Source organism: Neophocaena asiaeorientalis, unplaced genomic scaffold (genome assembly GCF_003031525.2).
Source record: "Neophocaena asiaeorientalis asiaeorientalis breed wild unplaced genomic scaffold, Neophocaena_asiaeorientalis_V1.1 scaffold478, whole genome shotgun sequence".
In the NCBI taxonomy this organism is placed as follows: Eukaryota; Metazoa; Chordata; class Mammalia; order Artiodactyla; family Phocoenidae; genus Neophocaena; species Neophocaena asiaeorientalis.
The window spans coordinates 1484598-1501305 of NW_020173200.1; the positions used below are offsets into that span (position 1 = coordinate 1484598).

General features: G+C 46.1%; 2 protein-coding genes and 1 pseudogene across 4 annotated transcripts in view; 2 read left to right on the forward strand and 1 right to left on the reverse strand.

The window, feature by feature from the left end:
* The window catches only part of P3H1 (prolyl 3-hydroxylase 1), a 19376-nt gene extending 10867 nt beyond the window's left edge, over positions 1-8509 (reverse strand). For all 3 annotated transcript variants that reach the window (XR_003003246.1, XR_003003247.1, XM_024744742.1), the window contains exons 1-5: positions 7972-8509; positions 2943-3095; positions 1409-1598; positions 1064-1195; positions 80-219 (exon numbers count right to left, since the gene is read on the reverse strand). Coding sequence is in view for 1 of the 3 variants with exons in the window: in XM_024744742.1 (XP_024600510.1) it covers positions 80-219; positions 1064-1195; positions 1409-1598; positions 2943-3095; positions 7972-8436 (1080 nt within the window). In the remaining 2 variants the exon portion in view is untranslated. The remainder of the gene's footprint in view (positions 1-79; positions 220-1063; positions 1196-1408; positions 1599-2942; positions 3096-7971) is intronic.
* On the forward strand, positions 3758-4364 carry LOC112399521 (mitochondrial intermembrane space import and assembly protein 40 pseudogene; annotated as a pseudogene).
* A 250-nt stretch (positions 8510-8759) lies between the features above and the next one.
* On the forward strand, positions 8760-15960 carry CUNH1orf50 (chromosome unknown C1orf50 homolog). The gene is made up of 5 exons (XM_024744772.1): positions 8760-8887; positions 9016-9131; positions 14162-14248; positions 14750-14881; positions 15263-15960. Exons 1-5 carry the CDS (start codon positions 8818-8820, stop codon positions 15461-15463), a joined length of 606 nt encoding a protein of 201 aa, XP_024600540.1. The 5' UTR covers positions 8760-8817; the 3' UTR covers positions 15464-15960.
* The last annotated feature ends 748 nt before the right edge of the window (positions 15961-16708 follow it).

Here is a 16708-nt window from a genome sequence, read left to right on the forward strand (position 1 = left end):
CTCCTTCTCCTCTACCCCACTCTCTGCTTTCTGGTCTGGGTTCAGCTGGCAGCCATCCAAAGTAATGCAAGTCTCTCACCTCACGGGGGCCGATGGATCTGGCTTGCTCTTCTCCAAGCATGGCTGTGTAGTAGGCCAGATTCTGGCTCATCACCTCATCATTGGGGAAGAAGAGGAGATAGGTCTTGGCACATTCAATGGCCTGTGTGTAATTCCCAACTGCAAAGGGGAAAAAATGGCTGAGAAGAAAGCATCGAACCCTGGGTACCGTGAACCGCCTAGTGTTCAGTCTCAGCACAGCTCGAGGCAATGATGACGTGGCAAGGTGGCACCAGCTACATAACACGACTGCCTGATTTGGCGGGAGAAGTTGCAGAATAAATGATAGAATATACGATTGATTTTTAAGGTGCTCAGTGTCTGCAAGTAATTCAAACATTGGCCCTAATATTCCCAATCAGTAGACCAATTTCAGGAATATTCCCGTCTTCCTACCTTTTCTTCCCTATGGATTTTCAGAAGAGAACGGAAGATTACAATAGCAGATTGTCTCTTTGGCAGAGTTCTTGTTGATATGTGTTGGTCTCCTCAACCATAAAAGTGTATATTCTTGAATATGCTGTGATGCTTAGCACACAGTGGGGACTCAGTAAAGACCCGCCGACTTGTTGCTTTTCTGGATACTGACAGCCCCCTCACCCCACCCCAGAGCATCAGTGCTACATGAGGGAGAAGGGCGGGGAAATGCCCTGTGAGCTGGTTTAAATGGAAGCACACCCTTGCCTTTACTATAACTTAACTCAGGTGCAAAATGAGATTATAAATGTTATAGAGGGGACCAGAGGGTGAGGCCCTAGAGTCTCCCTCCCCCAGCTTCTCAGGCTGCTGGTACCGCTTCTTGGAAGGTGGCTTGTAACAAGGTATTCAGGGATCACCTGGCATGGTTCCTGCCAGAGCCCAAGAGAGAAACCAAGCAGCCTGAAGAAGCACAGTGGCCATAATGCCTGCCTTCCTTGCTTTTGGCTCAGTGAAAAGCAGCTGAGAAAGAGAAGGGAGGCCTTACTGTTGTAGTAGGCAAACTGCAGATAATCATAATGCGATGGGAGGAAGTCTTCAAAGGGCTTCTCTCGACCTGGGTGCGAAGCAAGCTCCGTGACACAGTTCTGCTTACAGCTGAGGACCTGGACGTAATGGTCTGAAAGGAATCGAGGAGGGGGAAGAACCATAAGGTCAATTTCCAGGATTCAAATGCTGCTTAAGATGAACAAATTCAAGCGGAAGCAGTTTTCAGTCAGATTCCCGGATTTGAGAGATTCAGGAACGAGGCTGAAGACGCTGTGTCTGCAGAGTCACGTTGATGCCCTCAGAACCCAGAGGCCTGGCCGAGGGCTGGGTTTGGGGCCCGCACCTGTGATGGCCTGGAAGAGGTCGGCATTGTATTCCAGGTAGTTGTATCCGTCGTAGTCATAGGGCCCTTCACAGAGGGCACGGCACTCCTCGTCTGCCGCGAAGTACTCCCGCAGCGCAGTCTCCAGGTGGGGCACGGCTTCCTGCAGCTGCTCCTTGGAGTAGAGGCGCACTCCCAGCCGAAACTCATGCTACTGGGAGGAAGGGGTACTCAGATGCAGGGCAGACAGCGGACAGCCCTCCCTCCTTGCCCACGGCCACCTCCACGGGCATCCCCGTAGCCTTCTCAGGTTACGGATGGAAAGGGTGGCTGCTACACAAAGAAAGCCTGCTGGAAACGGTCTTTACTTAGTCAGTCTTTACATCTGACTTTCTTTGGAAATTTGAAAACATTTAACTCGATCTACTTGAAAGATATATGGGAATTCACTGTCATTTTCTTGCACTTTTTTTGTGGGGCTGCAAGTTTTCAAAATAAAAATTTAATAAAAGAAATTTTAACTCTTAGCTATCAGAATGTGGTCTGAGGTGATGAAAGCAATCTTTCTAGCAGTAAGGACGGATTTGGGCTGCTGCAGCTGATTAGAGACTTTGCTTCTGCTCTCTGTGGGACATGGCTCCCTTCTTGCGGACAATAACCATTTTCATTTGTCACAGAATCACTAAAAAAGAAAAAAAAAGAAAAAAATCCAAACTGTGTAGAGTTGTATAATGTACTAGATGTACACGGTTTACTTTTAAAAGTCATTTTGATGTTGTTTCTAATATGCCTATTTCTAAACTACAACATATGCCCTTTATGAAAATGCTATATCGGGACTTCCCTGGTGGTCCAGTGGCTAAGGCTCTGTGCTCCCAATGCAGGGGGCCCAGGTTCAATCCCTGGTCAGGGAACTAGATCCCACCTGTGGCAACTAAAGATCCCGTGTGCTGCAACGAAGATTCCCCGCAGGCCACAACTAAGACCCGGCGCAGCCAAATAAATAAACATTTTTTAAAAATTCTATGTCATCATAGACAATACCTCTTATGGGACACAGACTTTTCCTGCTAAATAAATAGAATAAGAACATTGAGGAATACTGTACCACTCACTGTAGTGAAAAGCAAAAACCTACATGACCAAAAAAATTTGACAAGTAAATGAATACGATGTGTGCCTAAGACGGATTGTCATGCACCCACTAAACATTGTGTTTTCAAAGAAAATTTGAAGACATGAGAAAAGACGCATCAGCACCACAGGTTAGTTCAAAAGGGACGATGAAAAATACATGCACAATATGACGCCAAATTAGGTTTAAAAATTAGAAATACCGGAGACTTAAAAGATAGGCCAAAATATCAACTACTGGTTTTCTGAAGGTGGCACTATTATAGATGATTACTTTCTGTTTTTTACGTATTTGCATTTTTCTAATGTTGTACAATGAACACACATTACTTCTGTAATCAGAAAGCAACCCTAGTAAATGTCACTATAATAAAAAGAAAGAGCGAGAGAAAGGGATAGCGTTTTTTTGTTTGGTTTTCACCATGTGGGGTTTGGCCTCAAGATCCTTGAAGTCGGCTTCCTTCACCCCAGACATGGTTTGGTAATAGTCCAGGTTCTGACGCATCTCCATGTGCTCAGGATTGCCCACGAAGAAGGTATGAGCTGCTGCTACGGCTTTCTCCAACTTGTTTATCTAAGGGTGAAGAACAAGAACATGGTTGCCACATCCAAACCTTGATGGTTTGTGTCCAAATGTGCAGTTCACAGTAAACAGGAAATCCCCGCCTTCCTGAGCCTTCCACTCAGTGTGCCTCAGCCCCTGCCAAGCCCAGAAAACACACCTATTGCAGGAACTACATACCAGAGATTAGAAGCAGGGGGCCCTGGGCAGGTTTTCAGCTATTTCCCAAATCAGCATTAGAGATTCCTCAAATTACAGGAGGCAATGCTTCAGAAGTGTAAACATTCTATTCTAAAACAAGGGTGGTATTGTGGGGGGAATGCTATGGAAGACTGACTGCCTAAATAATAGACTCTTGAGCTTTGGATGAGGCGACTAAGCTGAAGAAAGTCTAAGGAGTCAAGGATTAAGGGGTAGGGGAGAAACAGCAGTTAACAATTAGACCATGCCAAAGAAGTTGCCTAGGGGGGAAAAAAAAAAATATATATATATAATGTATATATATATATATTTTTTCCTCTGCGTACGTGTTTTTGACACATTCAGGGAAAAGATGCGTGGCTGAAAAGTCTTAAGATCCTATACAAAATCTAGACATGGCATCTTCTGACTTTTCAAAGCCCAGGGCTCATGAGGTTAAAATAAGTGGCTATACAGAAATCTGAGGGGGGAGAATGTGCTACAGGTAACAATCATGCCCATAGCAATGGACTCCAGCATATCAAAATTATACAGCTTCATATGTAGAATCCAAAATAAATCACTAGGTGGGTCCGCGCGGGTCTCCAAGCCGCCTGCCTGGCAGCGGAGAGGTCACGGTGTGAGGCCGCCGCCAAGCGCCGCGAGGTCGGAGTGCTGGGCTGCACTGTGGCCTACTGCAGGCAGGAAGGGAAGGATCGAATCATATTTGTGACCAAAGAAGACCATGAAACTCCAAGCAACGCGGGGCTGGTGGCCGACGACCCCAACGATCCGTAAGAGGAGCACTGACGGATCCTGCCCAATGGAGACCTCAGCTGTAACTGCCCGTGCCTTGGGGGCATGGCCAACGGCCCGTGTGGGAAACAGTTCAAGGCGGCCTTTTTCTGCTTCCACTGTAGCACAGAGGATGTCAAGGGGTCGGACTGTGTAGACCAGTTCCAGGCCATGCAGAAGTGCATGCAGAAGTACCCGGACCTCTATCCCCAGGAGGAGGACGAGGAGGAGAAGCCAGAAGATCGATTAGAGGAATCGGCTGCTTCTGAGGTCGCCGCGACCAAAGAACAGAAGGGGTCCAGCTAATGAAGGCCTGGGACGCTGGGCTCCAGCCTCCTTCAGAGTATATGAACCTCTCCAAGGAAGTGTCTCTCCCTCTGTTGTTCTGTGCGTGTAATGTACAAAATAACGTATTGTGCTGATCAGGGGTCTTGGCCCCTTGACATATACACTGAAAAATGGGTTGTATGTATGTGTATCTCACATGAACCTAACAGCGAATGTAGCTGCCATTTCTGAATTCTCTTCTCAGATTGTCCTGAATGTTGCCACTTTGAAATAACGTGCTAAATAATCTCAGCAATCAAAAATCATTATCTGAGAGTGTCTCTTGTGAGCGAGCTGATTTATTCTGATTCATTGTATCCCTTTTAGTAGATTTTATACCCAGTTGGAAAGTGAAATAGAAACAAAACATCTTCCTTTAAAAATGCTGGAACGGGGCTTCCCTGGTGGCGCAGTGGTTGAGAGCCTGCCTGCCGATGCAGGACACACGGGTTCGTGCCCCGGTCCGGGAAGATCCCACATGCCGCGGAGCGGCTGGGCGCGTGAGCCATGGCCGCTGAGCCTGCGCATCTGGAGCCTGTGCTCCGCAACGGGAGAAGCCACAACAGTGATAGGCCCGCGTACTGCAAAAAAAATCATAATAATCCTGGAGCAGGGCCATTCCTTGTAGAAGAGGCAGGATGATCAGCCCTTGAGTATTTGACGAAGTGCTATGCTTCATTTCTGATATATTTTGGTCTCCAGTTTGCATTGAGCTCCAGGTTTTCTACGTTTGGAAAACAGAGTTTTGGACCCTCTGAGTGACTCCCTTTGTAAGTGAAGAGATAGGCTGTTTTTTTCTGTCCTTGTTATTCCAAAAGCCCTGGTTTGGGGTCTGTGTTCACACTGGCTCTGTCTCAGCCTGTTCAGATGCAATGTTCTTGAGAGGTGGGGACCTAATCATTACCAAAGTAGCACCCGAGAGAGGAAATGGTATCAATTAAAAGGAAAACATGATTTTTACCTGAAAAAAAAAATCATTGATGATCTAATGATTAATTACATAGGTTGTGGTGTCAGACTGGTGACAAAGGTAGGTTTAATTATTCACTTGTTGGGGCTTTAGGCAAGTTAAAGTTTACTCTCTAAACTCAGTTCTCTAATCGGTTATCTGAAGATAGTACTCACTACCTCACAGGATTGCTGGGAAAGTTAAATGAGAGGATATATATCCAGCTAACACATGGTTCTGGGCACATATTAAGTGCTTAATAAATGTTAGCTCGGGCTTCCCTGGTGGCGCAGTGGTTGAGAATCTGCCTGCCAATGCAGGGGACACGGGTTCGAGCCCTGGTCTGGGAAGATCCCACATGCCGTGGAGCAACTAGGCCCGTAAGCCACACTACTGAGCCTGCGCGTCTGGAGCCTGTGCTCCACAACAAGAGAGGCCGCGATAGTGAGAGGCCCGCGCACCGCGATGAAGAGTGGCCCCCGCTCGCCGCAACTAGAGAAAGCCCTCGCACAGAAACAAAGACCCAACACAGCCAAAAAAATAAATAAATAAATAGCGTTCCCTTTAAAAAAAATAAAATAAAATAAATGTTAGCTCAATAAATGTAAATCCTAGCACATTAGTAATATGCTAAGAAAATTATTTTTTCTTTTCTGATCATCAGTACTAGTAAATGCACACTAAACAAGAAGTCAGCCCTGGCTGTGACCCCCAAATAGCTAGATGACCTACGGTCAACAGTCGCCATCTCTGTACCTCAGTTGCCTTAATTATAAAATTAGAAATTCTTTCAAGTCTGTCCCTTTTATGGATTGATTCTCTCTCCCATATCTTTCAGCACTGCTCTTGCCTTTCTCTGTTCTCCATCTCCACACCCCTCACCCCACCCCCAGCCCTTCTTTACCCTCTAAGCACGAAGCACCTCATTTCTTTCTCTTATGTGGACAACTGAAGTCATCTCCTAATGGTTCACCCTGCCACCACTTTCTCCTTCTCCCAAGGCCTACGTCACATGGCTTCCAGAATTAGCATTCTACAGCCCAGTTCTGACGATGGCTCCTTGAAGCCTGCAGAATTCTCTTCCCAGTCTGGCCCCACTCTATGATGAATGGCCATCCTTCCTCTCCTCTAACAATATTTGAGATCAGCTTCAAATGTCACCTCTTCTTTCAAGTCTAACTTCTCTGACACAAAGCTAGATTCCTCCTCCTTTGTGTTCCCACAGCTGGATGTACATACCCTTTCAGTAGCCCTTACTACTAAAGTGACTCTTAACAGCAAAGCAAGGTAACACAAAAAAATATAAAGTCAAGCATTTTAATTACCTGTACAAGAACTGGGATGTAGTAAGTATTCAATAAATGTCAAAGAATTTTAAAAAGTGCTGTTAAGTGACATGACCAAAGACATAGCCCAATTATTTTGGTTTCAAGTCCAGCACTCTTCTGGGAAACTAGGAGGAATGGACCAGAACTGTGTAAGCATAATGCTTGTGGAAAGGTGGAAATTTGAGGTCCCCAAGATTTTCTAAGTCTCTCTTTAGGTTGAATTGAAGGTCTGTTAAACTATGGATATAATAGATACCCGGCACAGCTCTTTCTTCCTTTTTTTTTTTTTTAATTAATTAATTAATTTTTGGCTGCGTTGGGTCTTCATTGCTGCGCACGGGCTTTCTCTAGTTGCAGCTAGCGGGGACTACTGCTCGTTGCAGTGCGCAGGCTTCTCATTGCGGTGGCTTCTCTTGTTGCGGAGCACGGGCTCTAGGCGCGCGGGCTTCAGTAGTTGTGGCATGCAGGCTCAGTAGTTGTGGTGCACGGGCTTAGTTGCTCCGCAGCATGTGGGATCTTCCCAGACCAGGGAACGAACCCATGTCCCCTGCATTGGCAGGCAGATTCTTAACCACTGCACCACCAGGGAAGTCCCTCCTTCTTCCTTTTTTCCCCAACAAAATGGGCTAATAACAGCACTTACTTTACAGGATATTGCCAGGATCTGGGCAAATGAATTAATAAACGCAAAGTACTTAATAGTGCCTGAAAGTATGTGTTGGCTCTCATTATCATCATAAATCAGAAGCACTCCAAATCTATGTATACACTTGGAATTAAGGCACTCTGGAATTCCTAAAAGTACTCATTTTCTTTGGAAACCTGACCAGCCAGAGGGTCCCTTACAGGGAGGGGCCAGACAGCCTCTACTGGCGACGTGGCAACCTCATGTCCTGAAAGAAAGCTGTTGCACTCGGGCAGCAGGAAAAGCATCACTGAAGAGCGAACCGGAAGGAAGATACTGTAGAAAGGTCTTAGCTTCTTACTCGGTAACTTACAACAAAATTAGGATCAGAGACCCAAGCTGTCGCTGTAGTTCCCTCTAAGAGGCCTCTCGGGGAACACAAGACCAAGTTTTGCTTGGTCTGTGCCTTAACCCCGGCTGGATCTTTGGGGTCACCATCTGCCTATGCGAACCGGCGAGGCTGGTCTCCCGGCAGGGTCTCTGCTCTCCCTGGATCCGGGAAGAGCTCCCTGGCCAAGACGCCACTTTCCCTCTCCGCGAGCACTTCCCTGGCCCCCCAAGTTCCCCCGGGCCAACCACACCCAGAAGGACCCCGGCCGCCCCGGGGCCCAGGCAGATCTGCACCTTGAAGTAGGCGACCTGTAGGTAGTTGTATGGGCTCCGCTTGCTGAACTCCAATTCCAGCTCCTCGCTGAGCGAGTGGGTGGCCGACGGCCCGAGGCAGCGGCGCAGGCAAGCGGCGCGGCGCAGCAAGCCCCCGAAGAAACGTAGGTCGTGCAGGGCGGCGGCGCCCGAGGCCTGCGCCAGGCTGGGAGGCGAGTCCGGGTCCAGCTCCCATGGGAGGTCGGCGGCACACCGGGTGCGGCAGCGCAGGCGAAGGGCGCGCAGGGCGGCCCGCGAACGCAACGCTCGCTCCATGCTCAGAACCACCCCGGCCCAGTCACCGCGAGCATAGGCCGCGGTCCCCTCCGCGAAGAGCAGATCAGGCGCCGTCATGTCCCATTCCGCCTCGGACTCCGCCTCGGCCCGGCAGGCAGCGGTGGCGACTGCCAGCAATGTGGTCAGCAGCCTCAACGAGCGCGCCGCCATGGCCGCTCAGACCTAACGGGACCGCTGGTCACCGGCCAGGGAGGCCAGGGAAGCCCGAGTCCCACCCCCGGGAATCCCCGCCCCGGAGTGAAGCCCCGCCCCGAGTGAAGCCCCGCCTCCCAAACCCGGCAGCGCACGCCCAGGAGGCTGCACCGCCTCTTTGGCCTTCCCCCAGCCTGGACCCCGCCCCTCAGCGGAACCAGGAGCGCCAGCCGCAGCCACGCCTCCGAGCTCCGGGCAGCTCCGACACCCAATGGCCAGGGAACACGGAAGCTCCGCCCATGGGCCTTTTTGCGCATGCTCTGCAGCCTCGCACCGCCCGGGTAGTAGGGAGAAGGTGCTGTCGTGGGAGACGCTGCTGTCGTGGGAGACGCTGCTGTCATGGAAGACGCTGCAACGCCCGGGACGACCCAGGGAGTCATAGAAAACCAAGGAGTTCTGTCGGCGGCAGGTTGGGGAGTTAGGCGGGGCGGGAGTCAGTTGGGGAAACGAAGCCCTCCCGGAGTAGCTAGTCTGCCGGGCTCCGCGGGAGGCCGAGGGCGGGTGCTCACGGCTTGTGTTCCTGGGTGTGTGTCGCAGGAGCCCTAGTGGAGCTCACCCCGACCCCCGGCGGCCTGGCCCTGGTGAGCCCCTACCACACCCACCGGGTCGGAGACCCCTTAGACCTCGTGGCGCTCGCAGAGCAGGTGCAGAAGGTGAGGAGGTGCGGCTGGGAAAGTAAATGACCAGCTTCGTGCACGTTTGCTCTTCCAAACCACTTAGTGTGGGGTAGCATTTGTTCTCGTCTCCATTTTATACGCGGGGAAAACTGATGGTCATGGTGAGTCAGTGGCCTGACTCCAACTGATCTTCTGAGACCAAAGACCCCTTCAGCTGCAAATTGAGTGCCCATAATCTCCCTTCGTGGGAAGGTTTGCACAGTACTTTAAATATTCATGATTTCATTTGGGCCTTAGGACAGCCCTGTCAGGTAGGCAGTACGGTTATTCTTCCTATTTGACACGTGAAGGGAAGTGTCCAGGGACCTTTCAAGATCACTCTAACGCAGTTCTGCAGGGATGCATAGCCCGCTTACTTTAAACTGCTTCCCTAAGATCTTTACTTCTGACCGGAGGGCTTGTAGAGCTTAACATCTTTTAGAAGAGCAGGGACTCTTAAGTTTTGCCCTCTGTCTTCATTCACTGGACACAGTATTCCCAAGCCCAGTGCTTAGACATTGGTTGCCGAAAGAAGTAAAATAAGGAGGAAATATGATGTAACAGGAATAGCACTGGGAGTTTGGACACATGCGTTTTAATCTCAGCTTTGATATTAACTTGCATTGTGACTTGAGATAAATTACTTTTTTCTGGACCTCAGCTTCTTTATCTATGAAGTGCAGGGTGTGAACTAGGAGAGCTCCTAGATCTACATTTCTTGAAAAACCAGATTTCATCTAATCTTTCTTACCAAGACGTCCAGTTGTAGAACCCTCTTTGATATGTACAGGTACAGGGCCTTGCTACTTTAAAGTTTATGCTATCCCCCTCGTCCTTGTATACACGATCACATTTGGCCTTGGTTATGGTCAAAGACCTTCGTTTTGCTCCAAAAAAATTTAATAATTAATGTGCTCAGATTCCCTTACATGTACATCTCTCTACTTCAGTTTTGTTTTTTTTAATTAAGAAATTTTCAAATGCTTAGGAAAGCTCATTTGATTCAAATCATGTGCTTTCTCTTTTCTAGAGAGGTGGGAAGCAAGGTATAACTTTTATGGATTAGGAGAACATTGTGTGTCTGTTTAATCAGATGACCTATTGGGAGGGAGGCTCCCAAAATCAGATCTTAGGCAAAACATTTTAAGTGGGTTACTGAGTGACCATTATGTGTATTACAAGGGCCTGAAACAAAGAAAGAAGGAACATGGTTTTTGTCCTTTAGCCTATAATCAATTTAGGGAAACACAGAGGATGCATTATTGTGCTGCTTCCATTTTTCCAGTATTAGTCTTTGAGAAGCTGAAGAAAAAACACTATGGAGATAAAGAGAATCAAGCATATTTCAATCCGTGTACTGAAATGTACTTTCTAGCAGGACTGACTTCTTAACATGCCATTTAGGCATTCGTGTGTGAAAGCTCGGGAACCCTGGTTTTAAGGCATGAACTTTGGAATCAGACTGATCTGTGTTGAAATCTTTAACTGCCATTTATTAGCTATGAAACCTTGGATAGGTTGCTTCACCTCTCTGAGTCTATTTCCTAAAATGAGAAAGTGAAGTTGGAGTTCATCATCTCCAACTTCATAAGGTGTTATGAAAATTAAATGAGACAGTATGCAAAGGGCCTCAGAGTGATTAGGGCCAGAGTTTGTGCTTATCATTATTGGTACTCTTTGTGTCATTTCTGTTTTAATTAGGCTCATTTGTGCACAAATGACAGATTTGTTGCCCCCTTAAGAGAAAGGAGAGTTATTGTAAGGCCACTCCTAACCCAGAACTATCCTAGCTCTAGGAACCACCTGTTCTCTCCTTGGCCATAAGGTGCCTTATTGTCCTTGGAACAAAATGCAAATTCTTGTGTCAAGGGCCATAAAGCCTTACATGATCTGGTCCCTGCACTCTTTTTTTTTTTTGCGGTGCGCGGGCCTCTCACTGTTGTGGCCTCTCCGGTTGCGGAGCACAGGCTCAAGACACGCAGGCTCAGCGGCCGTGGCTCACGGACCTAGCCGCTCCGCGGCATGTGGGATTTTCCCGGACCGGGGCACGAACCCGTGTCCCCTGCATTGGCAGGCGGACTCTCAACCACTGTGCCACCAGGGAAGCCCTGGCCTTCTAATCTGTAGAAGGCTATACCCCACCCCATCCAAATGACAGTATTATTAAATTGAATTTGAATGCCTCTAGACTACACATGCATTCTAATTCCTGCAGTCCTCACCACTCCCTGTTATTAAACCAGTTGCTTCATTCGTTATCTTTGATCTGCTTCTAGCACATAATTATGGTTATTTCCTTCCTAATAGTGCATCATTGTTCCAAGTACATACAGCACTAATTATCTTTCTTTTTGGTGTCTGTATCACTCCCCAGGGCTGTGCTATGCAATATGGTAGCCACTAGCTTCATATGGCTGTTGAGCCTTGGAACGTGTGGTTAGTGCATGCAGCTGAGAAACTGAGTTTTAAATTTTAATGTAAATTTGTTACTGAGCCCAAGCTTGCTCTGCTCACTGCACAACAGGTCAGTAAATCGGGAGACGAGGTGTTGAGGCAAGGAATAGTGATGTTATTCGGAAAGCCGGGTGTCCGAGAAGCTGGCAGACTAATGTCCTATAGTGCCATCTTATCGGGGTCTGGATGCCAATTTCGTTTATAGAACAGAGAGAGGGAAGAGGTGAGGAAGTAAAGAGGCCATAAGTCTTGCAAAATATCTCCTGGCTTGGCTAGTTTTGGGGAGGGGATGTGTTAATTTTTTCTTTTTTGCAGCCATTCACAGGTGGGCAGGGTCAGAATGTCTCCTTGTGAGCAGAACAAAAGCACTTTAGTTTAACATTCAGGCAGAGGGGCAGGGTTCCTAAGGCAAGCCATTATGTATGCTTATCCTATAGACAGCATCATTTTAGTGATTATAGTAACAAAAGCAGTGAAAAGCAAAGGTTAAAGTAAAAGAAACAGATTCAACATGGAGTCAGATTCTGTTCTTCCCTGTAACAATTTTAATTAATTTAAATTTTAAAACCTGGTAATTGATTCAATTACTGGAAACTTTTAAGTATATTTGGAACAATTTGAGTATGTAAATCAACTCTTTCAACTGTAAATTTTATGAAGTCTCAATACAGATCAAGTTTTTCCAGTGAAAATTTAGCATCCAAATTGATAGGTGCTGTGAATATAAAATATACACTTAATATGAAATGTAAAATATCTCTTAACAATTTTTATATTGATTACATGTTGAAATGATATTTTTTTGATAGGTTAAATAAAATATTAGATTTTTCTTTTTTTTCTTTTTTGGCCGCACCATGCAGCTTGCAGAATCTTAGTTCCCTGACCAGAGATTGAACCTGGGCCACCGCAGTGAAAGTGCCGAGTGCAAACCACTGGACTTCCAGGGCATTCTGTATATTATTATAATTAATTTTACTTATTTATTTTTACTTTTAACATGGCTACTAGAACATTTAAAATTACATATGTGACCTGTTTCATATTCTAAAGGATAGTTGCATTAGACTGTAATCTTAATGAAGGCAGGGACCTCTTTCTCATGTTTGCCAATGTGTGCAGTGCCTAGCATGGTGTCTGACACACAGTAATTGCTAAGTGTATATTCGTGGAACAGATAGAGGCTTGACTCAGCTTACTCAGTTGTCTCTATCCACTCATAACATGGCTTATACCTGACCTTTACCTTAAGCTTCCACAACTAACCAGCAAATTCTCTTAATATTTCTTAGTTCAAATTTAACCTCTTACTTTCTTTTCCTTAACTTAATTGTATACCACTAGAAGTTAATCAGTTTTGGGGGGAATTCCCTGGTGGTCCAGTGGTCAGAACTCCGCACTTTCACTGTCAGGGCGCAGGTTCACTCCCTGGTCAGGGAACTGAGATCCTGCAAGCTGTGCAGTGTGGCCAAAAAAAAAAAAATAGTTAATCAGCTTTTTGTGAAAAGTAATCTGGAAGTTTCTGATGGATTTCTGATGTCTGAGTGATAATCCTTCCCGATACATGAATTGGTCACACCTGTCTCTCCTGGTTTTGAAAGTTATTTATTTTAAGCAATTTCCAGTGCCTTCAGTTGAATTTCCTAGCACATGGCAGACAGTCCTCTGTGTATATTATAATTGTTTCAGGTCTACATCATAGTGCAATCTTTTAAAAATACATTTTAAGTAACAATTAGGAATGCAAATATAAGTTAAAATATAATTAAGTGTGATGTAAATAATTCAACTGAGGTAATGGTCAGATTAACAGATACTTTCTATATATAGTTAGGTTCCTATATAGCAGGTGATAAGAGGCATACCACAAGTGTCTTTGGATTTTCATTGTAAAACCCATCCCCGATTTCAGAAATGTTTAAATGTAAGAAAAAAAAATGGGGACCTGAGGAATAAGTGGGGTCAGTCAGGCAAAAGAGCAAGAAGGAAACATATTGGGTGGAGGAGAGGGCATATTCCATATTATTTGGAAGCAAGAGAGAACAGGGCATGTTGGAAGACTGAAAACTTTGAGTGTGACTAGAATCTAGAGTGAACAAGGTAGACACTTTGGGAAATAGAAAAGGAGCACTTATGGGGCTTCCCTGGTGGCGCAGTGGTTGAGAGTCCGCCTGCCGATGCAGGGTACACGGGTTCATGCCCCGGTCCGGGAGGATCCCACATGCCATGGAGGGGCGGGGCCCGTGAGCCATGGCTGCTGAGCCTGCGTGTCCGGAGCCTGTGCTCTGCAACGGGAGAGGCCACAACAGTGAGAGGCCCGCGTACCGCAAAAAAAAAAAAAGAAAAGGAGCACTTATTTCTGTGGTGTGGGTCGTGTCAGCATTGGCTTTTTGTAAGCAGTACTGTTTGAGCTGGGCCTTGCGATGAGTGGGCGTTCATGGGGGAATGGTGAGAATGGGAAGAGTATTTTAGGCATAAGCAAAGATGTTGACATAACATTGGGATCTAAATAAGAACATCGTAGATTTCTTATCCTTTTTTTGACCCACAGTTCAGTTTTTTTCTCACCTTAGGCTAATGAATTTGTCAGAGCAAATGCCACCAACAAGCTGACAGTCATAGCCGAGCAAATCGAACATTTGCAAGAACAAGCCAGGAAAGTAAGTAGTGGCTTTTAGGTAAGTGTTCGTTTTCTTCGCTTAGTTCATAGGATTGACTGAACTTGCTTATAATCATTGTAACTTACTTGTTTCAGTACCTCCTAGAAATATAGAAGTGTTGAGTAAAATAGAATAAGACCAAGAGGTTAAGTATAAGTGTTTTCACTGGGAGAAAGTTCAGTGAGATAAAGCATTTTGAGGGGAAACTATGAAAGAAATGTACTGACCACAGAAAAATTGGAAAGAAATGTAAAAACCATTCAAAAGCCAGTAACACTCAACGTTTTGAAATACAGTTTTCCTAAAGGCATTTTTACAGCATAGTAGCGTAGCATCGTGTAATTTTTCTCTGCAGTATCATCTGGATCTCAGTCGTGATTCACTGCTGTGGGGGAGCAAGACCCTAGGCATCAAACGGTTTCCAGATTTTGAGTGGGATGGTCCTTGCGTATGAGTGCCTGTTACCTAATACCTAATTGGTTACACCTCTGCGGTTCTTAGGTATTGGAGGATGCTCGCAGAGATGCTGACTTGCACCATGTAGCTTGTAATATAGTGAAAAAGCCTGGCAACATTTACTACCTTTATAAACGGGAGAGCGGTCAGCGGTATTTTTCCATTATTTCTCCAAAGGTAAGAACATTTAATTTTTGCACAAAAATCTACTCTTGTCTTTGAGAAATTCTTGGGTGTGTGTTTGTGTGTGTGTGTGTGTGTGTGGTGTGTGTTGCGTGTGAGAAAATGTAGGTATAGGGGTTGGGAAGTGGTTTTCTAGAAAACTGGAGGTGGCGTGAGCCCAGACATGACTCTGAAAAATATGCATGTGCTTAAATTATTTCACAGTCATTATCTCTGTTAAGGGAGGTATCTGATGTGTAATGTAATGGTTTCCAAGAATGATTCTGACTGGTCTGGAGTGAAAAGCTAAAAAAGAAAATTGTGGTAGAATTAGGACACAAGCTCAGTTTCTTTATCTCCTGCCCTGATCAGAACTGACTCCTTTGCCTTCTCTAGGAATGGGGGACAGGTTGTCCACATGACTTCCTTGGTGCGTACAAGCTACAGCACGACTTGTCCTGGACTCCGTATGAGGACGCTGAGAAGCAGGATGCTAAAATCAGCATCGTGACCAAGTTGCTAAGCCAGCCAGTGGCTCTGCCTCGGAGCACTGAACCCAGCTTCCAGGGCTTCACTTCCACTGAGAGTGGACTCTGACAAAGGCTGTCATGGCTAGGACCTGTCACCTCCTTGTTGCCCCAATCTCTGCCTTGATGGGAGGTGGCATGAGAATCGAGGGCACGTAGGGGAATCATGAACTTCTTTGAAGGTGGTCCTGTGTGAATGTAAATGCTGTCGTTATTACTTTTAGTTGGGATGGTAAAGAATCACATCAGTCTCTTTTGGGATCCTCTCCAGGTCACAGATACTCAACTCGTCAGTTTCAGAGTATTGGCCAGTGTACTTTGATTCTCCTTTATCTCCATCTGTTCTCCCATAAGTCCGAGCATTAGAGAAAGAAGGGCTGCTTCTTCCCTCGAAAAGATTGGCAGGTCATTTTCCAGAGAGGACTGTTGTTAGTCTCTTAGTAACTAGAAGTGTTTGAGATTGGGGTTGTGGGTATTGAACAGTTGGTGCAACTCCAGCTTCAGATTCGTCTGGGAACCGGAATGTTGGGTACTGGCGGATGATAAACGGCTTGGCTTGGCTCGCGAGCGAGTGTGTGGTTCTGGTATTTCTGCACGATTGATAAGGTTTGGCTTGTCCCATTCTGCTCTTTCTGCTGAGCTAGGATGACTGGAGAATTTAAGGCAGCAGCAATGGCCACGTTTGGGGACAGTCAGCCTCTAAACTCACAGAATTTTAGACTTGGAAGAGATTTTGGAGGCTACCACTAACAACGTTATGAATCCACCCTCTAGCCCCACTGAGCAGGAGCTCCAGAGTTCCGCCATCTGCAGCAGGAAGAATCCATTAAGTGGCAACTTTAGAATATTGTGGAAAAGAGAATAGGACAGTGGGTGAGAAACAAGAAAAACAGCCAACCTGTTGATTATGAGTTAACTCGGATTAAAATTCACTTTGACCTGAATTATTCAGGAACTTAACAGAAGCTTTTTGGCTGAGTTACTCTATGCTGATTCTGACTGAGCTCTTGTGGGACTCTACCTCACTTCCTGTTTGTTCAGTGGAATTAGCTAAATTGATAGCATAGCCAGCATTGCTGTACTTTCTTCAGTGCCATATAATCTATTACAACATGCTGTGAAAAGAGTGAGAGATCTGTACCTGAAATCAAATTGCCCAAGTTCCTTTCTGGGGATGAATGTCCTTTGTGTTGATCTGCTTGGTAATGCCACAATCTCATCCTGGTGTTAAAGGCCTTTCCTTATAAGCTTCGCTCCTTGTGAGCTGTAAATGGTCCACAAAGGCCTAGCAGAAGTCGGGACTAGATTCTGTCAA

Bases quoted from the DNA above. Each gene is read 5' to 3' on its own strand.
- CUNH1orf50 (XM_024744772.1), top strand. From the start codon at position 8,818: ATGGAAGACGCTGCAACGCCCGGGACGACCCAGGGAGTCATAGAAAAC. The intron at 9,132-14,161 runs GTGAGGAGGTGC...TTCTCACCTTAG, and splicing joins TCGCAGAGCAGGTGCAGAAG to GCTAATGAATTTGTCAGAGC. The intron at 14,882-15,262 runs GTAAGAACATTT...TGCCTTCTCTAG, and splicing joins TTTCCATTATTTCTCCAAAG to GAATGGGGGACAGGTTGTCC.